At 37.8% G+C, this 19,438-nt stretch overlaps 1 protein-coding gene across 3 annotated transcripts in view; it reads left to right on the top strand.

Annotated features, from left to right (window-relative positions):
• Positions 1–1,891: 1,891 nt before the first annotated feature.
• LOC124298226 (5-hydroxytryptamine receptor-like) overlaps positions 1,892–19,438 on the top strand; it is a 53,464-nt gene continuing 35,917 nt past the window's right edge. Inside the window, exons 1-4 of one of the 3 annotated variants that reach the window (XM_046749957.1) lie at positions 1,892–2,044; positions 2,828–3,346; positions 3,507–4,027; positions 18,623–19,001. In XM_046749957.1, coding sequence (XP_046605913.1) covers positions 18,878–19,001 — 124 coding nt within the window. In that variant the 5' untranslated portion in view covers positions 1,892–2,044; positions 2,828–3,346; positions 3,507–4,027; positions 18,623–18,877. The other 2 variants (XM_046749958.1, XM_046749959.1) reach the window with 2 other exon arrangements.

The raw sequence follows: 19,438 nt of genomic DNA, 5'->3' as shown, positions 1-19,438 counted from the left end.
CACGATGTGACGATTATGTCCGGAGTTTCGGAGTAATTTAGGACGGAGGTTGAAGGGTGGGCTGCTAACGAGGGTGAGAGAGTGTCCGCCTATACATTGAAACTTGTGTTCGGGAAATCAGGGGCCCTTTTTCCCACGGATTCTCTACTTCGGGCGTGAATTAACGTCTCCGTGGAATGTTCCCTCCTCACAACCGTGACAATAAGTATCATACAAGGAGAGCCGACAAGCGGGGAAAAGATCGAAGCGCCGGCATAGATCGCGTAGGTATATTTTACTCGATGTGTTCGCCAAATTCACTCCCGCGAAACTTTTGCTCCTCTATTGGAACTCCTTCGAGTGGATATCCTTGGAGGCTGTTCCAACGAGTCTTGCCACTCTCTCGCCTAAATATTATACATACACTCGGAGGCCTGTGAATAAAAAGAAACAAAGTAATGTGAAAAAAATTAAAATATCAAACGGTAACAGAAATTCCAATCCCACCTGATCAAAGCCTGTCAACGAATTCCGTAAATATTATCTACGACTGCCTAGTTTCACTCGTCACGCTCAGCTGCGCTCCAAAATCCATCTTTGTATTATTGGAATCAACTCTTGATGTCTGTAACGAAAATCTCGATCATAGTAATGACGCAACAATGAATGGGAATAATTTGAGTCTCTATAAAACGGATCAATCGCTTCCACTTTGGCCGCTATTTTTTATCGAACCGAAAATGTGGAAAGTTTCAAACGCGTATAAGTAGGTAGAAAAGTTGATGCTATATGATGAAAATGTTGCAATATTAGCGTCTAATGATATCAACACCATGAACCCTTGCTCGAAATCAAAGTCAGTGATGTATCGGTTGTGTTCTATGAGAAGAAATATTATGAGAGCCTTTTGTTTTTACTCACCTTTTACGTTTATTTATCGCTGTCCAAGCAGTTATCGTAGTTTGTTGCTGAATAAATAGATGGATATCTAATAACGGATTTTGTCACGCCGTTGCGCCATTTTTTCGTTATTACATAGATTTCCATTACGGAGATAGCTTTTCACTTTTAATTATTATAAACTTCTTAAAATTGTTATGTTTTCATTTGTAGTCTTAGACAAAACGCGACTAGACTTTGTTCAACAAAAAAATGTAGATTCTGAAATTTTAGTACAAAGAATAAAAATCTGCAAGCTGAGCGTCCCAACGTTCACGAAAGGGTTAAACTGTCACAATTCTTTTTGTCGTGGAAAATTACGAATTTCGATTATCGGTTTACACGGGCTGTATTTGGAATAATTAAGTAAGCAAATAAATTTGATATTTTTTAAAAACTTAGAAACACTTCAGAGACCACGTGGCACGAAAAAGCTCTGCAGTCGTTACCGAAAAATTATTTAAACGAACAAAAATCTACAAAGAAAAGGTGAAAGGGGAAAGGAAAAGGGTTAAACTGTCACAATGCTTTTTGTCGTGGAAAATTACGAATTTCGATTATCAGTTTGCACCAGCTGTATTTGAAATAATCAAGTAAGCAAATAAATTTGATATTTTTTAAAAACTTGGAAATACTTCAGAGACCACGTGGCACGAAAAAGCTCTGCAGTCGTTACCGAAAAATTTATTTAAACGAACAAAAATCTGCAAAGAAAAGGTGAAAGGGGAAAGGAAAAGGGTTAAACCGTTGCAATCAGTCGGAACGATCGGCTCGATCAGTGGCTCGTAGATCGACGCGAGAGCGCATCGAGATCATAGATCACGGGTGGAACACGCGACGAGCTTCTATGGCGCAGGCGCCCCCTTTCCGCCTCCCCTTCTCATCCACCCCCACCGGTTGGTCGACGGTTCGCCAGCGTGACTAGGCAGCAGGGTTCGGGGGATTCGGCAGACAGTGCCACTCCAGGACTCCGGTGCTCTGGTCCAGTTGGCTCCGCAGACGTCGGCTGCACCCCCGACAAGCCCTGAGCGGCGACGCCTCGACTCGACGGAAACCGGAAACCCTCGAACCGCCTCAATTAGACTTCCCACCAACGACAAAAGTTCCGCGCTAAAATCCTCGCCCGGTATTTAAACCGCCGTCACGTCACCTTTGGATAAATTGATTTTCGACAGGCAATTGGACTTTACTTTTTTGTTTTGTACTTCTTTTTCTTTTTTTTAAATTTTATTCTTCTTTGCTCGATTATTTTCTTGCAAGAAAACAAAGCTCGGTTGATACGCGCGATGCCCTCGGGACACGCGGGAACTTGTTGTTTCGCTACTCTTCTCCTTCTACGCACTTTCAATCTTCTCTTATTACTTCAAACTTCAGTTTGGCTCGGCTTAAAGCGAACCCGCTCACCCCAAAGTCGACGAGAGCTTGCGGGAGAAGAGGGAATTTAAAACATACTTCAAGTTCAACGATTTTAATCTCTCTCTCTCTCTCTCTCTCTAGCTCTCTCTGTCTCTCATTTATTTCTATCTTCTACTCCTCGTTTGCAAAGTTACTCAAAACTTTTCAAAGTTATTCTTTTTCCGATCGCTTTCTTCTTTACGTTCGTTCCATCACTCGAGATAAGAAAAAGTTTTTCCACGAAGATAAGAGGGGAAAAAAAGAAGAAAAAAAAAACAAAACCCGTCAACCGGTTCACCGGCTGTGTTTCGATCCTTTTCGCACTTCTATTATACCATTTCCTTTTCCATGCCTCTTTTCCGTTTCTTTTGTCTTTATAATTTCCCCGCACCCGATCGTCGCTAGGATTTTATTGCGACGCTCGTCCATTTCTGAGTGGAATTCACTTCTTTATTCTCTCTTCTCGCCGATTATTTATTCCGTGCCGAAAATCTCCTTCGGCTTTCAATTACAGAAACATATTACCAGTTGGAAAGTTTTCTCAGCTTTTTTATCACTAGCCTCAACTTTCGATCGTTTTGAGCTTGATGGAAATGACGAAAAGAAAAGTCGATCTCGGCTGTGGATGAACGCTTCGATGATGGATATTGACTCTAAAACTCTGAGACCATAAGACGTTTCGAAAATTATACTCTCACGAAACGGTGTGCAAAATCAACGTGGAATAAATTATCACTTCAAAAATGTCATGACGAAAGTTTGTACGCTTATGGAAACATCAGGACTGATTTTAAACGGTTTTAATACAGTCTAAAACTTCACAGATAAATAAACGCGAGAGCATAAATTTCAAATAAAGAAGATAAACAATAGTGTCAATTCGTGATAAGTGATCGAAAAGTGAGTTTGAAAATTTCTCAAAACTGTGTTTATTACAATTTGAAAAAATAAAAGTTGCGTAATCGTCGTTGATAAACTTTCGACGAATGAAACTTCAAAACCACCACGATCTGAAAAAAAGACAACAAATAACGTACAAACATTGTGAAAATTTAAAACGAGTGAATATAAATAGGTTTCACCTAATTTTTTCTTTCCATTTTTTTTTTTTTTTCTGTTTTTTTTCGCTCCCCTCTAATCTCACGCAACGTCAAGCTATTTGCCTAATGTTGATTGACTCATGTATCTTCCAGCCACCTTTGCAACGCTGTTTCAACTCGCACGGCGCTAATCCCGGTCCCTCGGGAAAAGAGCTCACGCGGGATTATCCCGATCTCATAGCGGTCCCATAATCGCCGACCGTAAAAGAGGCGAGCCCCTAATTATGATTAATAAAATAAGAAAAAATGAAATATAATGATACTGAAAACAGTGCCGGAGTTGTAAAAATTTTTGACATTTTTCCAAATACAGTACTCATCGCGTAGTAAATAACGTTCGATCACTGTGCGAAACAAACCAATTATCGAGGTTAATAACTTAGAGTGACGAAACGCACTGCGAATGAACCAGATTACGGACTGTGATGGTGTGAAATTGTCTGAAAAAGGAAGGAATAAAGAAAAAGAAAACGGAAGAGAGATAAAAGGGAAACAAGTTTGTGCGGTGGGATTGGATTCGATTGAAAAATGAAGGGGCTAAACGGAGGATTTATGGGGAATGAAGTGGACTCGTGTAGATGACGAACTGCAATCTGATGGTGTAATTTTTTGAGGTTCGTATGTAATACTCGGTGCTGGGAACGTTGCTGGGAAATAGTAAGAACAGTGTATTTTTCAACGTTGAGAAAAATGGAAGGTAAAAGAAAGAAAGAAAAAAATGAAGTAAGAAAGGAGTAGGAGAAGGGAAGAGAAATGGTTAAATTATATGTTCTGCAATGATTACACAAGGGATCTTATGCATCGCCGGTAAAATTGCGTAGGGAAAGAAACTGCGGTGGATAAATCTTGTTTATAACCAGAGTTCGTGCGGAATCTTTCGCAGAGAATCTTAATCAATCATAACGCGGGTTGTTTTATTTCACGTTATCCTGTAACGCAGTTACGACTGTTTTCTTTTATGTCATTTACTCGGAATAACGGTCACCATCTATTGCTTGGAGAAAAACGAAAAAAGAGAAAGGAAAAAGTAAAAAAAAAAAATTAAAAAAAAAAATTGAAAGTGAAATAACGACGATGAACGGAAAAAAATACTCTATGCGCGCATTTGTGTGCAGAATGGGTTTGCGCATATTTCAAAATGAATGCCTTTCCTCGAAAATTTGCATAAAGAAACTGCGAGATATTAGATTTATGCGAAGGGGAAACATTCTCTAATTTCCCTTGCTCTCGGATAATTTGAATTATCTATGTTATATAGACCTTAAAAATTTTCCGCTTGTTCTTTGTTATTTTCGTTTTCATCATTCCACTCTTTATACCAACTATACGTCATTATTCGATGTTATGGGTAAGAGGGGTAAAAAAGCGAATTGTTACACCCGTTAATAATTTGAAAATAAAATAATTCTATTCTCGAGTTTAATATGCTCTGCTTACTGTTCGGAGTAAAGTACGTTGCTTCAGAATTTGGCAAAGAGAATTCAAATCGCGAAAATATCTTCGAAGCCTTTGACTGAGGGGTGAATTCGCACCATCGACTTTTTTCATATGGGAGTATGGCGTTATCTATGAGTTGAGGGTACGAATTCACCCCCAAGTTGTGGGCTTCGAGGATTTTCCTTCGCAAGGGAATATTCACCCGTTCATTTTTACTCCTCAAGTGTTACTGAGTACGATACAAAAGTAAAACTGATTAGCAGGATCGAGTCAGGAAAAAAACTGCGTCACATTTATGTACTTTGAAATTATCTATCTTCTGCGGTTTTTTTTTTCGTAAATTACATAATTGATGAGCCTTAGGAAGCAAGCGCGCATCGATATCAAAATTTCTAAGATTTGTTTTTTGTTTTAACTATGAAAATTACCCTGAATTGAACACGTTTGCAACGCACCTTGATTTTTCAAGGAAAAGAATGTTATATAATCCTACTGAAATTCGAGTCTCCATTTCATCCTTTTTCCCCTATCCAATGTCCATTTTTCGTAACCGAAGATCGATGAGAATATGTTTGGAATAAATCGAGGTAGTTTAAAATTTCAAACAATAATTCGTCATTTGTGAATATACGTTAGGGTGGTGACGAATTTTTACTGCCTCACCCCCCCAAATCAACTTCAAATAATTCAAAAACAATTGCCTAATTTTTTCAGATTTTTACCTCGCGTTAAAAATAGTCTGTTTTGTGATCGAAGTGCCTTATAACATGAGAAATACTTTTTTCGCAGTATATATTTTATTCCGAGAGTAATAATGTTTCAAAAAATCTGTAACCGCGAGGTTTTATTGGACATTAGTGTTACTAACTGAAAAAAAAAAATTATATATACATCATCGTTTCAGGCAATCTCGACGAATTGCACACCTTTGAAATCTGACTGTTTTTTTTTCATTTAGAGAAAGTACAATTAGTCGAGATTGCCTGAAACGATAATGTGTATTTTTATTCAGATAACAGCACTAAAACTTCGAAGTTACAAATTTTTCGGAACATTATTACTCGTACAATAAAATATACGCTGAGAAAATAGTTTTCTCTCGCGTTATTTTCATAAAAAACTTCGATCACAAAGCGGACTATCTTAGAGTTGAGGTAAAAATTTGAAAAAATCGAGCAATCGTTTCTGAATTATTTGAAGTCGATTTCGGGGGTTGGGTGAAAGGAATTCGTCTCTAAGACTCTAAATATGGATCACCCTAATATACGTATATTTATAACTAAATCCGTGTAGATGGAGGAAAAGAAAAATCCTGTTCCACCCTTGATTCCTTATCCCTTTACCTCGCTTCCCATTCTTTCCACTCTTTTTCTACCCGTTTCGCGTTCTTATGGTTCATCAGCCACATCCTTATGATAATTTCAGGAGGGTTGTAGAGCATTGCCTTTCCATGAGGCTTTCAATTTAAGGGCGAGATGGATGGACGTTGAATATATGCCGTGCAGGGTTGCGGTTCTCTTCGTCGGCGGTGGTTTTAAGGTTATAGCAGGTCCGTCGTTACCTCCAAGCCGCGAACTGTGGGATGCGGCTTTTCCGGGTTACCATGTGTCATGAATTTGAATCAAATTAGCGCCAATGGCGGCCGCTGCCATCGCCATCGCCATAGCGAATTGCCCAAGCCGATATATTACCGATGCCGGAATCAATATGTCGGTCTTACATCCTCACCACGCGCGGAGAAAACTTTTTCCTTTTTTACAAAAATCTATTCGTAGACACAGTTTGTAAAAAATTTTCTCGTGGGCACGCAATATTTTCTTGATGAGTACACTGGAGTACGTTTGCACCTTATGGTGATTTCAAATCTTCCCGAATTTTGCCAATTTTCATGTTTTTTTCACTCCTCTAGGTCAAATTTTGACATTGAAAAACGAAGGAAACGAAAAAACAATTTCCTCGTTTATAATAATGATCATCGTCGTCGAACGCGCGAGATACAATTATGTCCCAGTGTATAGTTAGGCGATAAAAAGAAATATACCGTTCTGTAGTTAATGAAATAATTGATTCAAAATTGGAAAAAATATTGATCGAATAAAATATACTTATAAATACGAAACATCGATTTTAATTTATTCAATTGGTTAAAATAAAACTTTTTTCGTGGTATTATGAAAATGTTCAATACCCTCTGGCAGATTAAAGTAAATAGCTTCATACAGTTCACCAAATCTATACGGTGGATTAAAGATTAGTAAAATTTGCGAAACCATGAGAGCTGGAAATCGATTACCGCTATCAAATGATATGTTACATTGCAAATCTACAATGTTTTTTGTCAAAGTGGCAAAATAATTTCTGCGACGCGTTAAAAATTCTTTCTCGCAGGAGAAGTAAGACGAGATCTGTTACCAAAATCGGTAGAACTAAATCATTGGTGGTTTGATGCCATTGAATCAGCCAGGGATTTTACAATGGCATATTTCTTTGTCGTTGTTTGATGTGACACCTGATTCGTGTAGCTTAAGTTAAAATCGAACGGTAATTTTTTCAGTTACAACGATTAAACGTTCAATTTCTATTTTACAAAAATAATTTCACCGCGTAGATCCCATTAGCAATTGTAACAGAATTGACAGGATTGGTGCCTGGTGCTAAACCATTTCTTAGATATTACTAAATCATTTTGTTGTTTGCGAACTATGAAATCAACTAAAGTTTTCAGTTGTACAGTGAAAATAATTTTTGGTCGGATGTATATTTAACCCTGAAATTTCGTTTCCAGGACCGAGTTTCGTTCATTGTGACTACATTTTTTTTTCATTGCAAAATTTTTTTGTGTCATTAGTGATAAAAATTTCATGTTTCATAATCAGAATAATTTTGGAACAATAGTAACTATCTAGGATGACGATGGCTGTCACTGCTATTTCTTCTGGTTATTGCAACATTAAAACTGTTTGATTAGTTGACTAAGTTTTTTCAGCTACGCAAGTCATCAACGTCGATCGATATATTGTAGCTCGAAAATGAAATTATGACAATAGTTACGAGAAAATATAGAGCCAGTGACCATAATTGAAAAGAATAACAACGTAGAATAAATTTATGCTTAAAGTTACAAAACTAATTTTCATTTTGTACCCAGAACTACAATATTTTTCGGTTATGGAAAAAAAATGAAAAATAGTTCAGAACTTTGTAATAGAACCATAAACAGAAATTTTTAAATACTGCCTCAGAATAAAAATACCTGCAATCGATTCAAACAGATTCAAATTTATGAAACAAAGCAAGTTTGTTACCGAACACACAAGTATAAAAATTTCTTGCAAGTCGAATTTGTCATAAAAATTTGTTCGTTGTTTTCGAATAAATTTTTCAAGGCTGAATTCTAATGTCGCGTAAAGCTCGAGGAGAATTTCTAATTGTATATTGTTCTCCTAGTTCAATTTCGCAACTGAATTACAGCCCCCAGTGTATTAAATGATTAAACATGCACAGTTCTATATCTGCAACGTTTATGGCTCTGCATTGTGAATCGCATAATACGTGGTTTGATTGCGGCACCACGTTTTGAAAGTTACTTCACAGTTGTAATCAGGCTTAATTGTGCCTGCAAAGGAACGGTTGCACAAGACTTTGTAGAACGTAGAATAGAAAGAGGGGTTGAACTGGGGGTTGTTTTAATTACATGTTACGTAATTAGTATAGCAATAACAAGAATTCTTATCCCGTCTTTATTACGCTTTCTGCGATTCAATTTGTACAGAGGTATGAACAGTTATGAACTCGCACGTGTTTCTGATGTAATGATTCAGGCGAGAAAGAATTGCATGTATTTTGAGACACAAAGCTGACATATCTTCTCCAAAAATGAGGGTAAAATCAACTGCAGTTAGACGTCATCGCAAAATCGACGTTTTTTTTTTGAATGAACTTTACATAAATCTAAAAAAAATCAATTCACCTCCGTCTATTTGTAATTTTATTTCAGCAGATACCATTTTTGATTGTTGACATTACTTTTATTTGTTGACTTTCAAGCTATATCGACAAATTCAATAAATTGTATTATTCAATTTTTGCTTCAAACTTTGGAAAGTGAAGTGATCTTTGATTCCAGTTTTTTGGGCAATAACCGTTATTAACTATAAGTGGAGCTCGGAAAATTGATGAAGCAATAAATAAAATACCGGATTTAGCTACAAGTTAATAGAAACACAAGCTTGATCATAAACCCTGTCGTGCTTCAAAGTTTCAAGAAACTTCATTGCACCAAAGGTGTTTTGACTTTAATGACATGTGCGATAGAAATCCGTAAAAAAATTGTTCCATCTCAGTAAATATTATTTTGTTTTCACACAGATCCTATTATAAAACATGACTTCCCCATACGCATCAGTATAACAAAAACAAATAATCGAAATGACTGATACCAAATTTACCAAATGGATGAGATATTACTCAAAACAGTTTTAGATAACGAAATAAAATCAATTTAAACTTTTGGAAATGGCTGATAATATTTTATATATGAAAATTTCGTAATAATAATAACTATAAGAACATTGAAACATTCGTGAATCCTCAGGTAATTGATAAATAAATAACGGCGGGTAAGAAAAAGTTGTGAACAAAAAACGCAAGTGCGTTTAAGAGTTAGGCGAATGGAGGTGAAGTGGGGGACTTCGACAGGGAATGGCCCATAGACATTAAGCAGTTTGCAGAGCGAATCGAATCACGTACAAACCGGATCTTTTGAGTATAATAAATTTGAATATCGGGAAACAGGGATGGAAAGAAAGAGGAGAAAGAGAGAGAAAGAGGGAGGTAGAAAATGCAGCAACTCGAGATTCTGAAGGATCCTTATTTTATACAGCCGATATTGTTACCCGAGGGTGAAAGTTTTATAACCACGTCCGCCTGTGCCCGCGGCTTAATCCGAGCTATATCTTAGGCATATATCTTCGGGGGTGTGATGAATGGCTCGTCGACTAGTCCCCCAGCTTCATGTTATACCCTGCACCTTCCGAAAGATCCATACCCAGCTTTCCCCTCGGGGTTCACTATAAATTTTATCACAACCAGTTCAGGTGAATTAAACACCTTCGATTAATACGTTCCACACGCTTCTCTAACCAGCTTTCCACGTTCTTATTAGAAAATGTCCTCGTGACGTCAGAGCCTGGTTGTCGGCGACATTTTATCACGACATAACCTGAGCTTTTAATTTTAATGGTGGAAAATCGTAATTCTTGGGATTTTAAATTACTCGTGACGCATAAATTATCGAAACATAATCAATAATATACATGTTCCACGATCCACACGCGAAAAAATACGGTCGACGGTCAGCTGTGAGCTGTCAGCCTGGTTGCATCAGTTTCATTTTCTTCCACCAGGTGACGCATTAAAAAGTGACAACCTCGGTACAGATAAAATAAGATAAGTTGGATAAACGGTGGCTGCAGAGTCTCAAACTTTACATTTCGACGTACAAAACTAACCTCTACATCCAAACCAAGTGCCATAAGCATAACACGTGGATGATTCTTTTATTAAGGTTAGATACAAGCCAGCAGCAAATATACTGCGACAATTTTTGTTCGTACGTGTTTATAAAAGTGTTTTTCGTACTTGATTTTACTCCATATTCACTCAAGTTAACATAACGCACGGAGCATAATTCAATGCCTTTGAATTCTCTCAATTAAGCGAAAACGATCAGCTGATCGCTGATCTCGGCGCCATGTTCAGTCAGCCACTCCCACGCTGCGCGGGATCTCGGAACTTGAAACGAGAACGAAATCTTTGCCGAAACTGAACACCCGAAGTACATAATTTAATTTGTCCCAGGAAAACCGGGTCAGGGTCTGAGTTGGTGTCGCATGAATAATTGTTAAACCAGAATTCAGGATCAGGCTATATTACATATGTATAAGACATACGTACAGTCGTCGCTCGCTATAATTGTAGGAAAGAGGTTCAATTATTAAATAGTTTATTTCATTAATGAATCGTCGCCTGAGTTTCGCATATAGTGTAACTTTGGTTAATTAGCGAGTAACCTGACGTCACAGTCGTTAACCGAACGTAATACGCCAGCATCTGGGTGTGTGTGTGTGTGTGTGTGTATGTGTATGTTCGAGTGGGGGACTGCAGGCTTTCACTGTAGAAATTTTTTAACTTTAGTAATATTGCCCCTGGGATACAACAGCGCCTCTGATAATTACGGAGATTATAATAACTGATGGTAACGTGTTTCTAAACTTCCGCTTAGGTTACGTTGCGTCGTGAGCTTTCTATGAAACTCAACGCTCGACTACAATGTTTCAGCAGCCTAGGTTACGATTTGTGTTGCTACGTATTCAAAATGTTGCCTATTTATTGGAATTGAGCGGTGACTTTCACAGAAAACTCCTGCCTCAGCAACAAAATTTCACAAAGGCAGCTTACGTCCTGCTCTGTAGCTTTCGTTCGGAAGCAAAGTGTTGTTTTGTTGTACGGCAAAATTTCGAGAATATTCCTGATCTTGAATTCCTGAGCTGCGAATTCTCGTAGACGTCCGATTGAATGAAATTGAAACGTGACCAGTTTCCAACTTCACGATACATCGAATGTGAATAAATTGCTGCCGATTCGACGCGGACAGTGTTCCAAGTCGATGTTTTTCATCCTTTGGTATCGCATGACAGAGAAATATTTTAATTCCGAAAGCACGAAGTACGAACACTGTATATACAGTGTGAATTGCTTACGACAGAATTGTCCGTAATCTGCTATAGCTTAATGCGCATAAGCTGCAATCCAAGAGCACTTATATGACAGGGTAATCAACCGTCATGAACGTAACCTCAAATTTTTTGACAGTAGACGCTGGCAATTGTGTTTAGCACCGAAAACCGTAAAAAAATTTTCAGGTTATGTACATCGCGGTGAACTGATGTCTAAATTTTAGATGGTTGGTGGCCCTGGCAAAAAACTGTTCTCGGGTTGCAGCGCATGCGCGTTAAACTATAACAGACGATGGACTATTCTGTGGCTAGAAATTCACGCTGTATACATCTTCGAATATACAAGGAAAAGTACCATCAAAAATGAGGAAAGGTAAGACAGAAAACGGGAGAGAGTATGGAAGTGTAAAGGTTTCGGTCGAATCATTACATTATAACCTCAGTTGCTGAGCTCGCTTTACTCGGTCTTCAACCCTCGGCTGAGAGGCTGCCGGGGATATTGAAATTCATTATTAACCCGGAAGCGAAAGCTCGCGGTAGCTCAATTGCATTATGCATTATACTTACTTGTGTATATCCGCAGTTTGTTATGAATCTGCAGACCTCCGTGTCTCTATCTATTCAGCTACATCAATATACTATACATGAAAGCTAAAAACGTGCAAAATGCGTTACCGTAATCCACCCACGCTAAAGTTTCAACGTTATCATTTATAGAGCTTTCATGACGTCATTTTTACCACAAAGAGTTAAAATCTTGGCTATTTTTTAAATAATGCAAAATTACAATTCGTTGGAATCATGTTGAACTCTTGTTGTATCAACATATATTTAGAATTCCGAATTTATTTTTTTGATACTACGTGAAAGTACGGAAGTAACGTACTCAATTTTTGAGAATATAAAGGCAAAGAGATTTTTTTGACGTCTCAACTTCTCTTTCGGTAAATTTAATATTTGTGGTGCACAAGCTGGTTCGATAATAAAAACCTCACCGGCGATTTTGTCGGACAAGATTGATATGTTTATTATAGAAGTTCCGCGACTTGACACCGAGAAGAAAAATGTTGTCACGACCGACTAGATTTTTGCACATCGATGTAGAAGCAGCCGTGTCGATGGTCCAAAGTTGCCTGTGATTCAACGAAAAAACTTTTCTTTCGACTAAAACTTGGATCATCGCATCGTCGACTGTTATATCAGGACCAAAAAATAGTTAGGAAAAGTTGCGTGAATTCAATGTACGAAATTTTGGTTTCTGTGAGTTTGGTTTTATTATTCCTACCATCGTTATTACTATATTATGTTACCCTCAAACTTGGAGAAAACTTTCTTTTCATCGCTGCAGGAAAGAAAGCGCGAGTAAAGAATTGATATTCTCTTCCTAGGTGTATTTTTATTCTCACCTCGTGTTCGAAGAATAACGTCATCCGTAAATTCAAATAACTTTCGTATTGTATTACTTCCACTTCTCCGTCGTAAAAAGTATTCCATATTGAGTTCTCCCCATCTTATATATTGAGACAGAAAATTTATACGTAGCGTGGTGATTCGGATATTTAAGAATCAATGAGATCGTGTCCTGCGTAATGGTTAACCACACTCGAGTTTGAGAAGTCCTTGAAATTCTTTTGAAGTTGTGTGTAGGGTGTCTTTTGGATCCGTATCATCGATTGATTTAAAGTCAACTAGAATAATTTCAAGTTCCGTGAAATCTTTCTCAGACGTCTCTTCAGGTCTACTTAATTCATTCGAAGTCCTTCGAATTTCCATAAAATCTTAACAAATCAAAAAAATCTAATCTAAATCTGTTCAAGTGGTACGTCTCAGAGTCTCACAGTTTCGAAATTTCATTGTCATCCTCGATACGTTGCCTGTAGTTTTTCCTCTCCCAAGTGTTTCAATTCGAATCCATTTCTTTTCTATCTGCTCAATCATCCAACACAGTGTTCGGTACACCTAAAAACTACCAGCGAAAATCAACCCGACCTTCAGAAAACAACTGGAGTGATTACCCAGTGGTGCATTTATCATACCACCTTAGCCTAGCTTCCTGACTATGAGTGACGTACGACACTTCCGGCCTCCGGAATGTTTCGCTGTGCTTTCAAATACCTGCCTTATATCCACCGACATATCCTCGCACAAACAACGGTTGTGGTACCATAATCACAGCAGCATATCTTCATTACCATAACGTTTATACGCGCTGTTGGTGCCACGCTTCACTGCCGGGACGTGAGCTGGTGTACTTCTCCGTTGTGTGTACAACCTGACAAAACAAAGTGGTAACTGGTAATTACCGTGCAATATGCCTCTGAATAATAGTTGTAAGCTCGGCTCCTGTACAGCCTGTAATTGAAGTAAAACGAACAGATAAGCGGCGTGCACGCAACCTCAGGGGCATCGCAATCGGGTCAAAGGCCATGGGTATTATACCTTATACTCTACATGATTGAACGGCAGATATTTCTGTTTTAATACCCTGTTGCATTTTTTTTTCTCACGCCTTGGCGCGGTATCCAAAATTTTGTGGACGAAGAGGCGTTCAATGAACTCAAATTCCAAAAAGTATTATTTGGTAAAATTTGCTCTGTGACGATAGTATATAGGATATAAGAGTACGAGACTGCAACTGCATTACCGACCATCTCAGCTCTGTCAATTCTTCAATTCCTACCTTACCAGCCGACGGTCGGTAATGCAGTTCTGGTCCCATATTTTTCTATTCGGCTTACTGGGGATTTTCGTAAAAACCATTTTACCAATTATGCAAAAATTTCCACTTTGGTACGTTTTTATTCTATTCATCTCGACAGGAATTTCTGTGCTGATAATAGATCAACGAATACAGTTCACTTGCACGAAACAGCACATGTTGTGAACCGGCCTCGACTGAAAACAATGATTCTCAATAAAGAAGTCGAACAAATTACAGTGAGAAAAAAAAAAAAAAAGAACATGTCCACTGCTGAGTCGGTAGTTCAGGTAGTTTTCAAAAGATTACCGATCATCATACCGACAGATCAGTGCTGTAGGCTGTTGGTGTGTCATGTCGCGTTGAGTATTTCCCGAGCATTTTCAAGGGTGGTCGGGGGTTGTACGAGTTGGCAGATTGCCAGAACCAACAAGTGTTTCATTTGGCTATAGAATGCGGTTCTATATATCGAATCACCGATTCGCCGGATGAGCTGCTGCTGGTTACAACGGTCTGTAACTACAAAATGAAATTCGAATAACGGAAATTCTCGCCCTTGATTAACAAGCCATTTGAAACTCTTGCAGCGCGATGCTCGACTAATGTTAAACAATGTTTCCCCCGTTATTCGATGTCAGTTCAAATATTGACTGACTATACATACTTGTGTATTCATACGCGAGCCGGAGCTTTCATGGTCGAAATTTTTTCATCAAAATTTCAGTGATTAATTCGAAAATTGAGTATTTATAGATATAAAACTCATCGGCGGTAATTTCCTCGTTTTATCTGATGAAATTTTTCGGGTTTTTCGTTCGCGGCAAGAGTTTTCTTTCTCCAATAGCTGTGCCGAATCAGGGTAAAATTGATGGTAAATTTGAATTCAGAAATTGTGTATTGAAAAAAGAAATAAATACTTATGCACAATTATTTGATCATTTTTTCAGGAAATAAATTAACAAACGAAATTTACTCAGTCCCTACTATCATTTACTTAGTTTATTCACGAACGTTGACTAAATGAATTTTTACTTGTACATAGTTTTCTTGTTACGTCACATTTCAAAAATTTCCTCTTTGTCGTGCAATTCTCTAAAATCTTTCGAACAATTGGACGATTTCTTAACTTTTCGAACACATTTTTAACGACTCGTTTATATTGTATAAGAATAAAAACTAAGAATGTATTGAATTTATTTTCTTACGACTCACTGAGTCTAATTGTCACATGAATGTTTGTAGTTCTTGCTAAGATTACGCTGCAGAATAAAGCGTGTGTCCAATTTCACGAAAATCGTTGCAGCAGCTTCGCTCTCATCGCCTAGACAGTATTGAAAAACTTCGTTTCGAATAAAATTAGTTCAATTGAACAATTATGGGTCATTTTTTATTCAAAATATTTCGCCGTGTAATCGTCACTTATTTGTAAATCTTCTTGTAACAATAGCAGCTATTCAAATTTTATTTGAAGTTCAAGCAAAAAAAGGCTGACAAATCCCCTTAACGCAGATGTAAAGCTAGACATATAGAGGGTACAGTTAAGTTGCAAAGCTTAATAATCGGGGATTCTCAGGATCACGAAGAATTTTTATTACTTTGAGATTAAGAATTATTATACCGAGGGGAAAATTAAGCTCGAAAGAAATTGTCCGCAGATATACGTGTGTTTGAGAACGGTTAACTTGAATGTGATGAAACTATAATTTAGAAGTTGAATTAGAATTTACGTTGAAACTTACTTGTGGCGTTTCTCGTCCGAGCGGAGCGAGGAAAAGCTAGGAATGATAACCACGTCTTCATACATCTTTTTAAACTTTCGTATTTACCTCACGTATCCAGGCGCGTAATGCTATTCAAAAGCCCGAAAGAGAGAGAAAGATAGAGAGAGAGAGAGAGAGAGAGAGAGACAGAGAGAGCATTACGTGTGCTTTTTTTGAATTTCTTTTACTCGTCCCCCGATTAACTTGAAACTTGAAATTTATTCGTTGTACAATTTTTAACGACCCGATGGTGTAATTAGTTCAATATTACGCACTCGCGCTTCGATACTCATTAGTTCAGTTTATTATTCTATTTCTTAAATTATGGCGATAATACAAGTAAACGATCGTAAATATTTTACAGTCGTGAAAACGTGCCTCCGGAAATTCTACAGAGCTGCTGCTCATTACCTAATTACGCGTCAGGAGAAACGGGAGCAGACACACACACACACACACAATCATATACTACGGGTAAGAAAATATCGCGAGAGCGGAAATTAATTTTTCGATAATCGCAGCTGTTCTCGAAATTATATCCATCTGTTCTGGAAGTTTACGGGTCGGTGGAGAAAATTATACCATATTATTAATCGGCGGAAAACAACATTTTTTATTACTGATTTTCATTTCGTGCAATAACTGAGTACTCGTTATCGCAATATATACATATGTAAATATTAAAAATAATTACTTTCATTAGTTTAAAACTAAAGCTATAGTTGATGCGAGAAACAAAGTGACATAAAGTTATTTTTCCATTCTTGTGTATCGAGGTGAATTTTTCATGCAATTATAAACTTAGGTCATTAACAGTGAAAGGCATTTAACACTTTCACACCTTACGCTGATTCGATGAACAATTCTGTACATTGACAAATATGTTTGTTCATTTGTTTTTCCCATCAGGAGAATTTTCCCATTTTTCACTCGATTTTTCTGCAAACTTCAGGTCTAAATTTACTGCCTATCATTTGCGTGACGTTGCTTTGCATTCAGTGATTCTGCATTTTATCCCCCGATCAGAAATAACATATCTACGTTGTATAACCTTATGAAAAGTGGTAGCGATTGGTATACGTCTGATACACGACTCGCTGCAGTGCGGGTAAAAAATGTTGATCGTAAAAATTTATCGTTTCTCCAGCTGCCAGCTCTTGTTCAACGATTTTCCGCAGCCTTGCCGTTTTGCCTAGGTATTATCGGGAATCGCTGCAGTTTCGCCTGGGTACGCGGAAAGATATTTCATTGCGGAAACACGATTCAACGAGCCGAAAACGAGAACGAAAAGAAAAAATTCTCTCCTTCTAAAAACCAGTGTCAAATTATGCATGCAACAGAAACTTTGATTTCGTTATTTTCATTTTTAAAATCAGAGCAACTGTATACTTTTATAATTTTAATGTCGAATCGAAAATACACGTAGTAACCCAGTTTTACTACTAATCGAATGTACAGAGCTCGGAACTTATCGTATTTTTTGTACTATAGAATTAGCGATCAATTTCCCTTTCCTTTTCGAAACAGAAAAAATAAACATAAAAATTATTCTTGCTGTTATCTAAATATGGATTATATGTGTAATACAGGGTGATCGGCACATTCTATAGGAAAACAATTTTATAGGGACACAATGTATTGTTTTTTAGAATATTTAGAATCGCGTGTAATGCTATCGAGAAATCAACGAAAAATGTTTCTTACACGAGCCTATAATTTTCTACTGGACGATATTTCATTCCGAAATCGTCAATATCTGTACGTTAAATGAGCATATTCGAATTCGTTGGATTTGGAACTCAATCCTAATCGCTGGAAAATCATAATAAATATTTAAATGGTGCGTGATTTAAGTCCGAAAATATTAAATGTGTATACCAGTATTTTCCAAACTTCCCTGCATGACGTAATTAGTCTTGATACGTCCATCGGTTCCCATTGCATGCGGATAATTCTCGTTATAATAACTAGCTGACGGTGTTTTGAATTTGCGGTATCATTAAAAGTCTCTTATCGTCTGTCGGATCTCGTAGTGTCAGCGTTTTCTTGTGTCAAATATTAATTTCGTTCGGGGGTTTGTCTGTTTATACCGCATATATTCACAGGACCTCTGCACAAATAAATATATTCCAGTCACGTGCTCCTCAATTTTATGACGACAATACACGAGGTGTTTCGAGGTTACGTGACCGATTTAACAGTTTTTACGAAACATCGAGTAGATTTGATATTTTTCTCGTAATACCGTAATCTAAATTTCCTGAGAAAGAATTTTTAGTTGCGTGTTTTTTAGTCATTGCAGAAACAAAAAAGTCGTTTTTATTAAAATATCAACGAATTTCATTACTGAACGAGAAAATTCTGCGTTCTGGAAGCGACCTCTTGATATTGGATTCTCTTCTTGCTATTTACTTTTAATTCCTGCTGAAATTGAACAGCATCGCAGCCTTTATAAATCGTAGCAGCTTCTCTTCTCTTTTCCGTTTTTCATCCTTTCCGTTTTTATCATTGTTACAAAGGCAACGCAAGGACGCCAGATGTCTCACTCATATTGTAAACTAAAAAATGACGTTGCAGGTTGGCAGTTTGTCAGTTCCTGTCGGCACCAGAGGGACCTGCTGCAGACCATCAATTTCGACGATTTGGTGCTGGGATAACGCGATCGAACTACGAGAAAGAGGACGAGGTCAAGGCGAAATTTTCGGAACAATATAAGAGGGGCGAATTGGAAAAGAAAGAAGAAAATCGCAATGACGGCCGAAAGAAAATAGCGCCAATTGCAGAAGGAAGCGAGTGATCCAACCTTCGACCGGATGCTGCACAGCAACGATCATGGAGAGCAATCTTAGCACCGACGGCAACGCTTCGACCACGTCGACGGAGAATGCGGCCGGTAATCTCGCGGCGATATTTACGGCCGTCGTTTTGGGCCTGATGATCCTGACGACTGTGATCGGTGAGTAACGACGAAAACTGCACCGCGAATGAATAATTGAGAAACTTTTATCCATGTAAAAGTCGGAAAACTTGTCGGTATACTTGGCTACAACGATTCTGAGAAGAATCATTTTTTCGAGGAGTCGGTTAGGTTGGCAATGCAGAATCAGACCGCAGCGCCACCGCCGGCCGGTCGCGGAACTAGCTCAATCTTTGTGAACATAACATAATCCATAACCGTCGAATCTGACCTGCAAATATGAGATTTGACGATAAAAAACATGACGTGACCTATGATCGTTGAATTTGATCTACAAACACGAAGTTTGACAGTACGAAATACAATGTGACCCATGACGGTCGAATTTGACCCAAAAATACGAAATTTGACAGTCCGGAACATAATATAACCAATAATCGTTGAATCTAACCTAAAAATATGACATTTGACGATAA

This window comes from Neodiprion virginianus, chromosome 2 (assembly GCF_021901495.1).
Source record: "Neodiprion virginianus isolate iyNeoVirg1 chromosome 2, iyNeoVirg1.1, whole genome shotgun sequence".
NCBI lineage: Eukaryota > Metazoa > Arthropoda > Insecta > Hymenoptera > Diprionidae > Neodiprion > Neodiprion virginianus.
This window is presented reverse-complemented; position numbering and strand designations above follow the sequence as displayed.